Source organism: Anser brachyrhynchus (genome assembly GCF_964034855.1).
Source record: "Anser brachyrhynchus genome assembly, chromosome: 25".
In the NCBI taxonomy this organism is placed as follows: domain Eukaryota; kingdom Metazoa; phylum Chordata; class Aves; order Anseriformes; family Anatidae; genus Anser; species Anser brachyrhynchus.
In genome coordinates this window covers 291,019-306,262 of record NC_137718.1, presented here as the reverse complement: position 1 = coordinate 306,262, position 15,244 = coordinate 291,019, and the positions used below count along the sequence as shown (strand labels likewise).

At 66.4% G+C, this 15,244-nt stretch overlaps 1 protein-coding gene across 20 annotated transcripts in view; it reads left to right on the top strand.

Moving 5' to 3' along the window:
• The window catches only part of PHLDB1 (pleckstrin homology like domain family B member 1), a 30,757-nt gene that overhangs the window by 583 nt on the left and 14,930 nt on the right, over window positions 1–15,244 (top strand). For 2 of the 20 annotated variants that reach the window (XM_080567830.1, XM_080567826.1), the window contains exons 1-9: window positions 2,489–2,967; window positions 3,626–3,724; window positions 4,520–4,643; window positions 4,801–4,971; window positions 8,318–8,443; window positions 11,085–12,364; window positions 14,085–14,342; window positions 14,421–14,558; window positions 14,789–14,926. In XM_080567830.1, the coding sequence (XP_080423956.1) occupies window positions 2,806–2,967; window positions 3,626–3,724; window positions 4,520–4,643; window positions 4,801–4,971; window positions 8,318–8,443; window positions 11,085–12,364; window positions 14,085–14,342; window positions 14,421–14,558; window positions 14,789–14,926 (2,496 nt within the window). In that variant the 5' untranslated portion in view covers window positions 2,489–2,805. Of the gene's footprint in view, window positions 1–1,648; window positions 1,885–1,934; window positions 2,438–2,484; window positions 2,968–3,625; window positions 3,725–4,519; window positions 4,644–4,800; window positions 4,972–8,317; window positions 8,444–11,084; window positions 12,365–14,084; window positions 14,343–14,420; window positions 14,559–14,788; window positions 14,927–15,244 lie in introns of those variants that run through there. The other 18 variants (XM_080567829.1, XM_080567815.1, XM_080567823.1 and 15 more) reach the window with 17 other exon arrangements.

Below are 15,244 nucleotides of genomic sequence, written 5' to 3'. Positions count from 1 at the left end.
CTTGTGCTACCTTGATAAGCATCCTGGAGCTTAGTGCTGGCAGCCAGCTGCCTGCCTGTCCCTGCAGTGCTGGCTGAGGTCCTATGTGGATGAGCAGAGCAGTGGGGACAGGGCAGCAGTCGGAGCCGTGCCCTCCCTGTGGTGCTTCAGGGCAGTGCCTCCATGCACAGCATCCATGGCCCTCGGAGGTGCGAAGCCCTCAGGGCCGTGGCCCTGGCTGGAACGCGGCTGTGCTGCAGCGGTGCGGGAGCACTTCCCGGGAGCACTGAGATCAGCGGGTGCGGCCGGGATTCCTCGGCTCCCACAGGAGCTGTCTGGCAGCTGATGTATGTTATGTTATTGCCGGGTGCGTTGTGTTGCCTCAGCAACTGCAGCACGGCCTCTGCGGCCCCCCCTCAGGTGGGACGGGCGGCAGGAGCATCCCCCCACTGCCTATGGGGACCTTGTGTTACCTTCGGGGTTCCCTGGGCAGTCTGCTTTTCTGCTCCTTGCTGCTCTGAGCTACCTGGGTGTGCTGCCTTCATCTCCTGTGTTTATTTCATCTCTGCCCACATCTGAGTCTTGCGCTGAACCCAGGCCCTGGTGCTGTGGGGCAGCTCCGGGCAGGAGGCAGCAGCAGGGAGCAGCCTCCCCCGCTGGGCCCCGAGCTCCTTCCCCCCTGCTCTGTGCTGCAGACGCACTTCCCCCTTCCCCAGCTGCGAGAGGAAAGGCTGTTGTTTGCATGTTTGCTGGGGCAGAGGGTGTGGGAAGGGGTGAGAGCGCTTTAAGTGCGTTAGCAGATGGGGAAGGAGCAGGCAGCCAAGTTGGATGGAGGTTGTGGACGCTGCGTGCTCACCCGTTAGCTCAGCCGTGCGGCTTCCTCCCTGACTCATCCGAGCAGCCGGGCGGGGGGAAAGGCCACACTGCAGGACACGATGCGCTGGGCCCATCTGCGACAAGGGGCTCCTCCTGGCTTCCCCAGGATGGGTGGGGGGGGGGGCAGCAGAGCTACCCGGTGCCTGCCCCCTTTCGTGGCGCTCTCAGGCACTGCTGGCACTGCAGGAGGCAGCGGGGGACAGGCAGAGCGCAGTGCGTCCACACAGTGCTGTGTGAGCGTGCCCCTGCTGTTCCCCGGCCACGTCCCCAGCAGCCAAGCTCTGTGCTGCTCCGGCACGCAGCTAGGCAGGCTTTGGCCGCTGAACCGGCTGGTGGCTGGCGTCCAGCCCCGCAGACAGGGCACAGGGCAGGTGGTGCTGTGCTGTGGCTGGGTCTTGGTGGGAGCAGCAGGGTGCCCCCATCCCGTGGGGCCTCCAGGCAGGCAGGGCTCAGCCCCGCTGCGTTCCCAGCCTGTGGGTGGCCAGGTGCTGGAGCTCCCCATGCCCCTGTAAGCGAGTGGTGGGGGGCAGCATCACCCTGCAGCCTGCGTTGTGGTGGGGCTGAGTGGGAGTGGGCATTGAGGGGCCACAGGGCTCGGCATCCTCCCAGGTGAGGCCCCTGCCCTGCACGAAGAAGAAAGGGGCTTTTGTCTTCCCTCAGCTTCAGGAGTCACGGAGGGAGCCGCCAGCCCGCGAGCGGCCCTGCACGCAGGGGGCATGGGGACTGCTTGCTATTTGACGGTAACTGAGCCCGACCCCTTGGCATTTGCTGCCTTTGCCTCTTCCCACGGCAGGAACAAGCAGCGTGTTTTGCAGGCTGCAGCGAGAGAAGAAAGGCAGCCTTGTCCGCGCCAGAGGTGGGGCGCCGGCCAGGGCGGCCACGCTCCCGCCCCGCATTCCTCTGACAGAGCCTGCTTGTGCAGGGCTGTGCAGGGGAGCCAGGACACGGGGGCTGCTGCGGGCGCCCTGCTGCACCCAACAGCCCGGGGACTGGCAGGCATCTCCAGCACAGGGAAGCGGTGAGGAGCGGGTGAGGGTGCTGCCGGGGGGCCGGGGCCATCACGAAGTAGGGTGGGCATCAGGGGGGTGCTGGAGCTGATGGTGGGGTCCTCGTCCCAGCTGTGGGACAGGCAGAGGGTGATGGAGTAGAGGACACCAGGGTCAAGTAAGATTGGGCAGCAGGACGTGGGCAGGACTGGGGACATACCCCAGCCAGGGTGCTCAGCTGCAGTCGGGATGGTGGGGCTGGAGCTCCCCTGTTTCTTGCCCACGGTGGTGCACATCGGCGTGGCGGGGATCACCATGCTGGGAAGGGGTTAACGCCCGCACAGGATCCCACCCTGGCTCCGCTCCCTTCCTATACAGGAGCCCGGCCCCTTGCTGGCTTTTCCTCCGGACGTTGTTGTGGGGCCTCGGTGTTGGTGAGGAGAAGGGGTACAGGCAGGCTACAGGGTCTTAAAATGCTGGGGAGCGTGGTCCACCCACGTGCAGGCAGCAGTTGCCGGCCCCGGCAGCATGTGGGGGATGTGGGGACCCTGCCACGGAGGCTCCCGCTCAGCACCCGCACTAGGACCGGGTGGCAGGTAAGGGAAAGCAGGGGGTCCCGCGTCCGCACCTGGTGGGCACCAGAGGGCTGCTCCCAGGCACCCGGGGACTGTGCTCTGCCTCTGCTGGGGAGCTGCCTGTGGGCTGGTCATAGCCCATCACCAGCACCTATCCTGCACAGGGTGGCCACAGCCCTGTTGGGCTGTCGCTTTGGGGCAGCCAGCCCTCATGTTGAGCGGAGTGGTCTGGGCTCTGTCCCAGCCCTGGATCCAACGCCTGCTGTTTTCCAGCATTTCATTTTTTCCGCAGTGTGTAATAGCCACCCGCTCGCCCCCGCAGCTGCGCTCGGTGCTGGCGGGGCGGGGAGGGCTGTCCCTCGCCCGGCGGGGCGCTGGGGCCGTGGGTGATGCTGGGGCAGGGCTGCTGCAGGGAGCCGAGCCGGGGGCTTGTGCCTATGCCCTGCACACCCTGGCTGCTCTGCACAGGCCGTGGGGCCCATGTAGTCGGGAGGGAGAGGATTCTGTTACCTGTGAGCAGCAGCTGGTCCCGGGCCAGAATCCCCACCAGGGTGAGCCCACTCCCGTGCTGCGCTCGCCCATGGTGGGGCCAGCGTGCCCAGGAAGGGTTAAGCTGAAGGGTTAAGCTGCACGCAGCCAGGCCTGGGCGGAAGGGAGGGACGTTGGGAACTGATGACAGTAAATTTAGTAACCCTGGAGCATCCTGTCCCATGTCCCATCCCATCCCTGCGCAACAAGTGGCGTGAGTGCCGGGCGAGGGCAATCACTGCCTCACGGCACCAGGTTCCTCCCCATGCGGGGGAAGGCAATGGGTGGCCCCTCCGGCTGGCAGCATGGTGGCCGCTGGCCTCTTGCCATGTCTGTGCATCACGCGGGTGCATGCCGGACAGGCCTGCCACTGATGGTTGCCTATGTGGGGTGGGAGGGCTGGGGGGGGTGGCAGTATGTGGGGAGCCCCCGCACACCCCTGTCCCTGGGAGAGCTGCTACACACAGCCTGATAGCTTCTTCCTGTGCTTAGTGTGTGTGGGGGGGGGTTCCTGGGTGAGCTGGAGCCTGTGTCTTCCTGGGCAGGGATGCTCACCGGCTTTGGGTAGCTACCGCAGGGCCAGAAACAGGAACCGAGCCCAGGGAACTTTGCAGCACAGACGGAGCCCTGTGCTGGCAGTTCTGGCACAGCTGCCTGTGCTGACACCTCTGTTTCTCCCAGCCCGTGCCTGGTATCGCCAGGTGCCTGCGTGCGGGCGCCATGGAAGCATCCAGCAGGACCGTCGCCAGCCCAACCCGCAGGGTCCAGACCATCATCCAGGTGAGTGCACGGGGCCGCGGCAGGTGGAGGGAGCCGTGCCCTTCCTACACCGCCCCAGCACACAGCAGGGCCCTGACTCGGTGGCACAGGGTGCGGTGAGGGGAGGCAAACCCCAGCTGTGACTGCAGTGCTGAGCCCCTAATGGAGTGCAGAGATATGGTGGGAGCCCTTCTCCTCTGCGCCAGCCCTGCTGCGATGCTGCCCTCTGGCCTCTCCTCAACCCAATCCTGTTACGGGATCAGCGTAAAGCCAATTGAGCTAAGTGGCTGCTGGCTCGGATCCTCTTAGATGTAGCCCAAGCCCCAAGGATCCCCGCCGCAGACCTGACCTGGGCATGCTCCCAGTGCAGCTCCCCAGGGCTGGCAGCAGGGTGGGAAGGAGCCCCGGGCTCTCTGTGTCCTACTGTCTGTCTGTCCTGCCCAGCTGCCACACCTCTGTCTGCACGGCTGTGTGCGCGCGGGTGTTTGGGGTCATGTGTCCGTGTGCTGGAGGCACAGAGCAGGTTGCTTCAGAGCAGCCCAGGGTGGGCGGGCAGTGTGGGGGAGCAGGCTGCTGCTGCAGGTGTCATGAGCATCCCTCCCCTCTCATCCTGTGCCATGGAAAGGTGAGGAACCTGTAAAGGTGCACGAACTGTTCCTGTTGTGCACAGCAGCAACAGAGGCAGCTTCTGTCTCTGCTTGCAGACAGCTGCAAGGGAGCCAAGAAGGGCACGTGTGGGGTCAGCCCCCTGCCCAGCTTTGTGGGCCCATGGGCTGCTTCACACAGCCCTGACCCGTCCTGCTCTGTCCCCTGCAGAACAGCCCCCTGGACCTGATAGACACAGGCAAGGGGCTGAAGGTGCAGACGGAGAAGCCACACTTGGTGAGCCTGGGCAGCGGCCGCCTGAGCACTGCCATCACGCTGCTGCCCCTGGAGGAAGGTGAGTGCTGGCTGCTGGCACAGCCTCCCGCGTGCAGGAGCACCCCACCCCACACAGCTGCCTGCTGCCTGCAGCGGCTTCTGGAGGCCCCGTGGGCACGGTGGGGAGCCCGTCTCACCCACCAGGCAGCAGGAGTGCTCAGCCTCTCTCCTGGCAGGGAGGACCACGATTGGCACGGCTGCGAAGGACATCGTCCTTCAGGGCCCTGGGCTGGCACCTGAGCACTGCTACATCGAGAACGCACGGGGGACGCTCACCCTGCACCCCTGTGGCAATGCCTGCACCATCGACGGAGTGAAGATCCAGCGGCCCACGCGCCTCACCCAAGGTAGGGCTGTGCTGCAGTGCTGCAGAGATTGGTGTTAGCAGCTCCAGAGCAGGAGCTGGCCCTCATGGGCAGGGTTGTGCCATCAGATATTGGAGGTCTCTCTGGAGCCATCCTGCCACTGCCCGTCCTGTCTCAGCAGCTCCTGGCTGCGGATGTGCCAGGGTGCTGGCACCATCTGGGAGTTGTCTTTGCCCCAGAAGAAAATTCTCTTGTGACCTGTTGCTGAGGTCTGCAAGGAATCATAGAATCATAAGGGTTGGAAAGATCTCCAAGATCATCTGGTCCAGCTGTCCCCCTGCCACCAATACCATCCGCTAAGCCACGTCCCTCAGCACCACGTCCAACCTTTCCCGAAGGAGCAGCCCGTCAGGGGCCGGGTGCTCAGAGGGTCCCTGTGCGGCTGGGGTGGCTGCGGGCCCCGCTGTCCCTCCCAACCGCCTCCCTCCCGCTGCTCGCAGGGTGAGGGCTCCCGGCACCCCGGGGAGGGACCGGGGAGCCCGAGCGGCGCTGCCGAGGCTCGCAGCCCCCGGGCGGGTCCCGCACAGCCGCCGTCGCGCTCTCCCTGGCTGCCCCGCTTCCCTCGGGAGTCGCTTTTTCTGGCCGCAGCCCGCGGGCACGCAGGAAGAACGGTGTCCGTGCTGCGGCGGGGAGCACCGCCCGTGCCCCGCCCGCGCGGCCCCTCCCCGGGGCGGTCCCGGGGCGGCCCCCGCTGCCCGGGCGGCGGCGGCGGCCTGCGGGCGGCTGGGGCACGGCGGCGGCTCCGCGGTGAGTGCGGGGGGAGCCGCGCGGAGCCGTGCCCGGGGGCGCGGCGGGGGCCGGCGGAGAGGAGGCTGGGGGGGGGGCGGCGGGCACCGGGGGGCGGCAGGGCACCGGGCACCGGGGCCGGCCTGCGCTCGGTCCGGGTCCCGCGGCAGCGTCGCCGCCGCCGGGCTTTGTTCGGCGGCCCCGGGCTGCCGGCGCCCCGCGGAGCCGCCGCCCGTTGCCTTGCCGCCGGTGCCGCCTCGCCCGTTCGTTGCCCCCCGCCCGCCTGCACCCGAAAGGCCGGGCCGGGCCGTGGAGCGGAGCCGGTGCGGAGCTGTCACCGGGCCGGGCTGGCGGGGAGTCGCCGCCGCTGCGCCGCGGGGCCGGGAGCCGAGGCACCCCCGGGAGCCCCCCCCCGGCGGGCGGCCCCGCGCTCGGGTCGGCTCCGGGCAGCCCGGCCCCCCCCCCCCGCGGCCGCCCGGACACCGGCGGCTGCTGCCCTCCCTTCGCCGTCCGCCATCTCATTCATCGCCCGCGGTGTCGGGTTGCGCCGGAGTCAGAAATCCGGATCCTGCTCTCCCCGGCAGCCTCTCGGTAGCGGCGGTGATTTACCCGAGGCGCTGCTGGGGCGGGGGAGCCGCACAAAGGCCCGGAGCCGGGCCGGGGGCTCCCGCACCGCCGGGCTGCGGCTCCGGGGGCGCGGGGGGCGTCTGGCCGGGGGGAGCTTGTCCCGGCCCCCTGGAGCCGTGCCGGGGACTGTCCGGGCTTTCACCCGGCACGGGAGTTGTTCCTGCTGCAGCTGGAAGCCAGGAGAGCCTTCACTGCCCGGGAGCGGCTGGGAGGGATGCTCTGCACCTCCCCTTGCTCCCCACTTGGGAGGTGGCTGGGGGCTTCAAAGGGGGACCCTAGCCCGCCTGGGCTGGGGGTGGTGAGAGCCACGCCACTGGAGGAGAAAGGGGCCTGATGGGTGATGGAGATGGGTGCTGGGGCTTTGCCGTGCTGCTGGGTGCCGTGTGGCTGCGTGATGTCCCTTTGTTCCCTCCTGCCTTGTGGTGGGCAGTGCTATGTGGCTCCTCCGCGGCAGGCACAGGAGGAAGGTGCGGGTCTCAGCAGGGCAGGAGGTTGGTGGACGCCACAGAGACTTCTCTGGGAAGAGCAGCTCCAGTGTCTGGCTCCCCTGAGCTGGAGGAACATGGGGGCACTCAGGTCCCTCTGCGTGGGGGTGAGCCTAAGTGATGGCTATGCCAGCTAACGTAGCATTTGTGAGGTGTCTCTCACCTGGCATGATCCATGCTGCCCAGAGCTAATCCAGGTGCTGGTGTCACCACTGGGCAGGCAGGATGCAGTCACTGGGCCAGACTTGGCCAGCTCCCTGACGGGACCCGCAGGGTTGTGTGCATGCTCTTGTGTCACCTCTGCTCCCCCCGGCCCGGCGGTGGGCGCTGGGTGGTTCCTGTCCACGCTCCTCTTCCCACCTCCTCTTCCCACCGCCTGCCTGGGGATTTCCCAGCCCAGCTCCCTTCCCTCTGGACCCCCAGCTCTGGCAGGGCTGGGGCTGAGGCTGGTGCTGCTTTCCAGGTCTGTGCCTGCCAGCTCAGCTGCTCCAAAAAATGCATCCCTTCCAGCAAGGGATTTTCGGCTGCGGCTGACAGTGAGGAGCAAGCCTCTACCCAGGGCTCTGGCAGGCGCTTCAAAGCGGGGTGTGTCGGCAGCTCTGGCTGCCAGGCAGGAGCCTTGCTCTGCCAGCACAGGGCTCCCCAGCAGCAGCAGCACTGGCTGAGAAGGCGGCTGGCTGCATGCTGCCTGCTCCCAGGCACCCTGGGCTGGGTGTGGGACTTTGGCACTGTGGCTTCCGGAGGCTGTTGTCTTTACTGCCGAGGGACCTTTTACAGCCCCTTGCAGGGCAGGTGTTGGCAGCATTTCCCCACTGGGGTGCTTTGAGTTACATCCAGGCAGTGGGGGAGCAGCAAGCGCAGTCTGCAATGGGGCTGCTGCCCTCCCCATGCTACCCAGTCTCGGCCCCCCAGTCTCTCAGTATGTGGCTGGGGCAGGCGGCCATTCGGCTGTGCAGCAGACAACATGGCTGGGGCCGCCTGCACTCAGCGGCGACTATCTGCAGTCTCTGCTGCTGTTTCCCTTGGGCTGCACAGCCTGGCTTCCCTCCCTGCATTCCTCCTCTTCCCTCCCTGCAAAAGCTCCCGGTTTGGGCCAAGAAGCAGTGTTCTCCTGCGGTGGACAGGAGCTGTCTTGTCTGCAGCTGGCGGCGGCGCTGGAGCGCTGCCAGCTCCCTCTGACGCGCAGTGCCGAGGCACAGGCCCCAGCTGTGGCTGCGCGAGATGCGCTGGCTGCACCCAGTTGTGGAGATGGCGGCGAGTGACCTGGATTCCAGGCTTGCCCTAAGCCTCTGCTGACGGCAGAGCTTGTTCCCACCCTGGGAAGCATGGTACGGCCAGGCACTGCCACCTGGCCTGCCCTCGCCAGCTCCCGTCTCTCCTCTCTCCAGCATCACCCGAGGATGCCCAGCTGGCTGTCTCCTTGCTGCTGCCCACCCCGGGGGGGAGCCCTCCTGCCTCCCCGAGGGAGCTGACACCCCCTCCCTCCACAGGTTGCACCATCTGCCTGGGCCAGGCGACCTTCCTGCGCTTCAACCATCCTGCTGAAGCCAAGTGGATGAAGAGCATGATCCCCGCAGGGGGCAGGAGCCCCGCAGCCATCTATGGACTGCCAGCAAGTAGGTGACCCCTTTTCTTCCAGGCAGGCCTGTGGGGATGTCAGGGATCTCCCTGAGCCCCCTTGGGAGCTGGCAGCAGGGCTTGAGGCTGCCTGCAGCAGGCGTTCCTCAGCCCTTGTTTCGGGTTCTCCTGGGCAGGGTTGCTGTTTGCTGACCTCCCAGCCTGGGGAGGCGGGGTGGGGGGGGGATGAAGCTGCACGAGCTCACCCAGCATCACAGCAGTGTCCAGGCTGATGCTCTCCGGATCATCGCTCGCACCCATCCACAGATGCTCCGTGGGGCTTTTGCTCGCTGTTGACTCGGCCTGTTGTCTGTGCTGATGTCTGTTAATTATTAATGACGCCTGAGAAAAGTGTAATTGTATGGGCAGTGAGGCAGAGCTCCTGGTTTCTGCCGAGCCTGGGTCCCCTGACCACAAGTGGGTCTCGGGGCCGTGCTGCTGCCTGGGCAGGGCTCTCACCCCTCAGTCGGTGCCAGGGCTGCAGGGTGCGCACCGCTCACCCCCCCGCCTGGGAGCTGCTGTTTACATTCAGGGGTGGCTACAAAGAGGTTGCGAAGGCCGTTTCCCTGGCTGTGGTGCTTAATCTAACCAGCTCCTTATCTCCCTGCATCTGTCTGCAGGGCGTGAGCTCCCTGCACTCTGCCTCTTGGGCGGGGGATGCGACAGGCCCTGTGCTGATGCTGCACAGCTCCTGTGTGCCATCCCTTGGGGTCCCCAGGGCTGTGCGCAGCAGCATCCCTCAGCAAGGCACAGCTGGCGCTTTCACCAGCACAGTTTGCTGCTTGCTGTCTCCCAGCATGATCCCTCCCTGCCCTGGAGGTGGAGGGGACCTGCTTGGTGCTGGGATAGCCCCTGGTCCTTCCACAGTGGCAGCTGGTGCCAGGCTGGGGATGCCGCAGGTGCCAGAAGTATTTCTGGCAGCATCGCACCAGGCACTGGTGCTCGTTGGCTCTGTCCGGCTGCACCCTGCTCAGCTTCGGGGCCGGCTGCTGTGAGCTCGTGGAGTGCTTGAATTCCTGCAGAGCTGATGGGGTGAGTGTCTGCGCTGAGGGGCAGCGCTGCTCCCAGGCAGTGTGCCTGGCCCCTGGCAGATCAATGTCTGGAGATGTCTGAAACCCAGCAGCAGTTACCAGGGCTGGCAGCCACGTTCCCTGCCCCGACCAGCATGCCCTGGCACTGTACGAGGAGCGTGGCACCCTCCCCTGTGCCACGTGCACGGTGCTGAGGGCCAGGAAGGCATCAGACCCTGCAGCTGGGGGACAGGGAGAAAGGACACAAGGAGTTGCCGTGTCTACAGAATGTCCTGTGACTGCCTGCAGCTGCTTCCCACGTAGTCCCTGGTTGCACCCCCTGCCCCTGTGGCACCAGCCAGGATTGCTTGTGCAGGGATGCTGCCCGCTCCTCTGGGTTCTTCCTGGGCCTTGCGACCAGTGGTGTTCCTCACAGCAGGGCCTCTCTGATGTCCTCAGGGCTCCTGGTGCTCCTGGAGTTTGCTGCAGGGGCCAGGTGGGTGTGAAACCTCCTTGTGCTGGTGTTTTGGGCTGCTGCTCGCCTATTTTGCTGTGGCTGCTTGAGATCTGCCTGCTGTGCTCCCCGTCACAGCGTGGAGAGCTGCTCCGTGCCAGCGCAGTGACGCAGCCGGGGTGGCACGCTGTCCTGGCCCGGAGCCGTGGCTGCTGTTACGAGTTCGTTCTCTGACAGGCATACTGGTGGTGTGTAGGGGGCTGGGGTGCAGCCTGGTGCCTCCTGGGCAGCACCTGAGGTGGTGGCCTGCTGAGCTGTGTCCAGACATGCCATGCATTCCCGAGCGGGGCTGGTGTCAGGTGGGGGGCTGCTTGCCAGCGTGGCTTGTGCCCTGCTGGCTACCTGTCACAGAGTGCTGCAGGGCCGCTCGGCTTGCTCCCATGAAATGATTTTGCAGGCAGGTGGGGCAGGGGCCTTGTGTTAGGAGAGAGGATTTAATGAAATGAAGTTAGCTTTGGCCTGCCGTGGAGTTGCTGAGCAGACGAGGCTGCTGCTCGATCCCATCACTTCCTGTAAGAGGCTGTGAGAGGCCGGGCTGTTAGCTCGGTGTGTGCTCTGTGCCCGTTGTGCCAGGAGTCTCTCTGGCCACCCAGAGAGCAGCTACGAAGTGCTTCTGGTCAGGTTCTCTCTCACAGCCGGTGATGTGTGAGGGACGCAGAGCAGCGGGCAGCCCCCTGGGATTGCCGCATGCCGGGGGAGAGCAGCGGGTGCCTGCAGCCCCACGGGCAGCTGCTCCCTGGGGAGCGGTGCCGGAGCTCCTCGAGGCAGGCACCTCACCAGAGGCCAGGCAGAGCTATCGGGTTTCTGTTTCCCTGGTGATGGGGCCAGTGGGACACCAGCTGGGTGCCAGCCTGTCTTCTGGCCCCAGGTCCCCGGGGACAGTCAGTGTGATAGCGGAGGGCTTCGGAGAGGGGCTCAAACCCTCTGCAAGTCTTGCAGGGTGGCTCGAAGCAGGGCTGGGCTGGGGAAGGGGCTGTCTGTAGTGCTGGTCGTTCTGTGGGGACCGCACCTTGCAGGCGGCTGTGCTGCTCCGATGCCGGTGGGGCAGGGTCTGCAGGAGCGGGGCGGCGCGGGGCCTCAGCCTGCTCTGAAACCTGCTCCCATGTCTGCCTGCAGAGCCCGAGGCCCTGGTGAACGGCAGCCGCCAGCTGCCCCTGCACGAGCTGGCAGCGGGGGAGCGCGCCCAGCCCAGCCACAGCTCCCTGGTGAGCTCCATCGAGAAGGACCTGCAGGACATCATGGACTCGCTGGTGCTGGAGGAGCCGGCGTCCCCTGGCAAGAAGCCGTCTCACCGCGGCCAGTCCCCACTGTGCTCCATGGTGAATGGGGGTGGGCGCTGCCTCCTGTCCCCCCCGCTGAGCCCCGGCGCCACCTCGGGGGGCTCCAGCTACGAGAACGCCTCCCCGCCCTTCTCGCCGCTCTCCTCGCCCACCAGCAGCGGTGGCTATGCCAGCCATTCACCCAGCAGCCAGGAGCAGGGGCCGGCCGTGCCCCCTGTCGTGCCGCTCCGCTCCTCCAGCTACAACCACACCGTGCAGCCCCCCCCGCAGCGCCTGCCGGCACTGCCCTATGGGGGCCACGGCGAGACGCGGCCGGCAGAGAGCCCCCGCGCTTGGCAGGCCGTCCCGGACAGCCCCGCGGCCCCCATCTCCATCGGCCTCGGGGAGCACAGGGCAGGCAGCCCCCGCGCCCAGCCGTCTGGGAGCCCCCGCCTGGCCCCCAGGACCCTGGGCTCCTCGGTGCCACGGGCACGGGCAGCCCTGCAGGAGCGGCCCCCCAGCCCCTTCAGGGAGCCGAGGGACCCCCTAGCCCCCAGCCCTGTCCGGCAGCCCGCAGCCAGGGTTCTCCCAGATGCTGCAGGGCCGGCACACGGCAGCCAGAGCAGCCGTGGGCTGCAGCCCCCCGAGAGCCCGCGGGCAGCCCGGAGGACTGTGGAGAGCATGCGGGAGCTGCCTCCGCTAAGCCCCTCCTTGTCGCGCAGGGCTGCCAGCCCCCGGGCAGCCCCAGATGCCCCCTCCCCACAGCCCCGGCTGGGCAGAGAGGTTCCTGGGAGCCCCCGCACCAGGCGCAAGGGCCACGACGAGCCGAGCCCCGCAGCAGGGAGGAGCAGCAGGGCTGGGAGCCCCTCGTCTCCGCTGTTGGCAGAGCCAGCCCCGCGCCGCCCCAGCTTTGGCTCCTGCCTGAGCCCTGCATACAGCCTGGGCTCCCTGGCCATGCCCTCACCCCGGCAGAGCCCCCGCGCCCAGCGGAAGCTGTCGGGGGACATGCGGCTGCCAGCGGGTGTGCGGGAACGCAAGAACAGCATCACCGAGATCAGCGACAACGAGGACGACCTGCTGGAGTACCACCGGCGGCAGCGCGAGGAGCGGATGCGGGAGCAGGAGATGGAGCGCCTGGTGAGCCCGGCGGCACGGGGGGCAGGTGTGGCAGCTGGGAAGGGGAACTTGTCCCAGGCTTGGCGAGTTCAAGCCAGGGTGTTGAGGGTCTGGAGGCAGCACAGGGTGTGCTCTTTGCAAATGGCTTTGAGCTTCTGTCGTTTTTAAAATGTAGGCCTTTTCTCTTGGGGATTTTGCTGCAGTTGCTAACAGCAGCTTATGAATGATGTGAACAGGCTCCCAGGCTCGAGCTTATCCAGAGAGATTATGGCCGGGAGCGGCTGTTGGTGCCCCGGGGTGTGTGGGGAGCTGCTGCCTTGCACCAAGTCCTTCTGCTTGCAGCAGCCAAGGAAAACCATGGGCTTAGCCTACGGCAGCATTGTTCTGATGTGTATGCCTGCTTTCTGTTGCAGATGTGTAAATTTTAGTGCCTCTGAGTTCACAAAGTCCTTGCCAGGGCTGTGGCTTCTAGCTGGGATGTGGTGGCTGCCTGTGTGTGGTGTGCAGATGCTGTTCCAGGCTGGCAACTGCTGGGAGGCTCTTGTGGGCATTGCATCTCTATATTTAGGGATGGGGATAGAGTTTTTATAGAGTGAGCAGCTGCCTGGGTGGGGCTTGCCCTGTGCATCTGTCATCTCTGCTGCTGAGTGGGTCTCCCGGAGCAGCCAGGGGTTGCAGGGGGCAGCGGGGCCAGGACAGCGCTCCCTGGCTCTGTCTGGCTCGCCCATCTGGGGTGCGCAGTGCGGGGACATGTGTGTCCCCACTGGTGTCATGCCCAGGACAACCTGTGCTTGTCACTGGTGTGCACGCCTTTGTTGGCAGCACCGCCTTTGTTTTCCCAGGGAGGGGACCAGGCAAATGTGGAGGTGCAGCCTGCGCCTTCTGGGGCTCTGCGTGCTGGGGGTGCCTCCCCTGGGTGCTGGCTGGGACCCCAGCTGGGGTGCTGCCTGCCCCCTGCCCGTCCCTATGCAGCAGCGTGGGCAGCAGTGCTGGTGCCCGTCTGGCCGGGCAGCAGGATCCCTGTTTGCTCATCCCTGACTCATGGTGGGTGCAGATGGCCTGAATCACCATCTAGAAATAGCCCCGTGTGGCATGCAGAGGCAGCACGGCGCTCGGCTGGGGCTGCTGTCTGTAATTAGCCTGTCTCCAGCTCCAGGCGCATCACATGTGCCATGGGCTGACGGTCTGGCTGCCGTCCGGGGCTGGAGTGAGTGCGGGCGGGCGGGGGGTGTGGAGCAGTGTGGCCCCCAGGTGCATGGAGGTGCCAGAAGCATGTCAGGGTGGCTGGGACCTGCTGAGGTGGGCAATGTCCCCAGAGCAAGGGGAAGCGCTTCCTGTGTGCGGAGGCTTGTGACGTCCCAGAGTGACTGGGGGGGCGGACAGGCACCCAGGGCTGGGTGACATGAAGGGGACGCTGCTGAGAAGTGGAAGTGCCCTGAGCCCAACTGGCATGGCTGCGATGAGCTGTTGGAGCCAGCGCTCCCCCAAAAAACATTTTCCCTTACGTGCTCCAGAGTGGGGTCACTGTTCCTGTTGCCTGCTCGTTGGCTCCCAGATAGCCTGGGCAGAGCCCGCGTGCTGGACGGGCGGTGTGTCCTCTCCCCCGAGCACAGCAGGCAGCAAGGCCCATGTCCTGGCAGGGATGCAGGCAGTCAGTGTCGGTGCGGGATGCTGCAGGCTCCACCTGTGGTGTGGGCTGGGCTGGATGCTGCAGGGCCGTGCTAACTGAGCCTCCCCACAGGAGCGGCAGCGCCTGGAGACTATCCTGAACCTCTGTGCCGAGTACACCAAGACGGGTGGCGCGGAGCTGGGTGATGCACCCCAGCTCCTGGCTGGGGATGTGGATGCTGGCCGGCAGGCACCCAGGGGCACTGGCACCGCAGGGCTGGGCTGTGCCCCGGAGGAGCTGGGCGTGCTGCGGCAGAGGGAGAGCCTGGAGAGGTCGGATGAGGAGAACCTGAAAGAAGAGTGTAGCAGCACTGAGAGCACCCACCACGAGGTGAGGGGATGGGGATGCCCGTGCTGTGCTGCGCCAAGCCAGCCTGTCCCGTGCCGTGCTGACCTGCACTCTCTGCAGCATGAGGAGCTGGTGGGCCCCCGGGCCAAGGAGGCACACCGGCTGGAGGAGGAGCGAGCCTGCGTGCTCAGTCGCCTGGACGAGCTGAAAGGCCATGTCAAGGACCTGGAGCAGCAGCTGCAGGAGATGTTGCGAGAGGTGAGGGTCTGGGGAGCCCTGCTGGGGTCTAACTCACCCTGTGGCTCACTGTCATCACTGGCTGGCATCTGATCCCACGGGCAGCACGTGTGATCTGAGACTGAGCTCGAGCTGCTGGCTGTGGCTCATGTCCAGCTGGGCCACCTCCCTGTCCTGTCCTGGCAGGACCCAAGTGGGTGCAGGGCAGCAGAGGGGGCTGGGACCGTGCTGATGTGGCTGTACCCACCCAGGCGGAGATTGAGCGGGCTCTGCTGCAGGGCGAGCGGGAGTCGGAGGCGGTGCGGCTGCAGCAGGAGCAGGAGGTGGTGCAGCAGCTGCAGGAGAAGCTCTCCAGCCTGGACGCCAGCATCCAGAAGGAGCGGGACAAGGTGAGCCCCGAGGCAGGACTGTCCCTTTGGGGCTGTGGTGTGCTCTTCCCAGCTCCGGTGTTCACCTGTGGGGTTGACCCTGGTGGGGTCTCGCAGGCTGCATTTGTTCCCTGGGGGACACGTCCTCCTGTCCCTGGGGACTGCTGAGGCATTTGGTGACACCTGCAGCGTCAGCTCCATGGGGTCACCACGGGCATTTTCAAGTACAGAGGGAGCATCTGTGCTTGTGCGGAGGGGGAAGAGGTGGAGGTGAATGAGCCGGTTGGTGGCTTTCCCTCTCCCCTGTCTGTCTGGGACCAGTGCGGCATCCCACAGCCC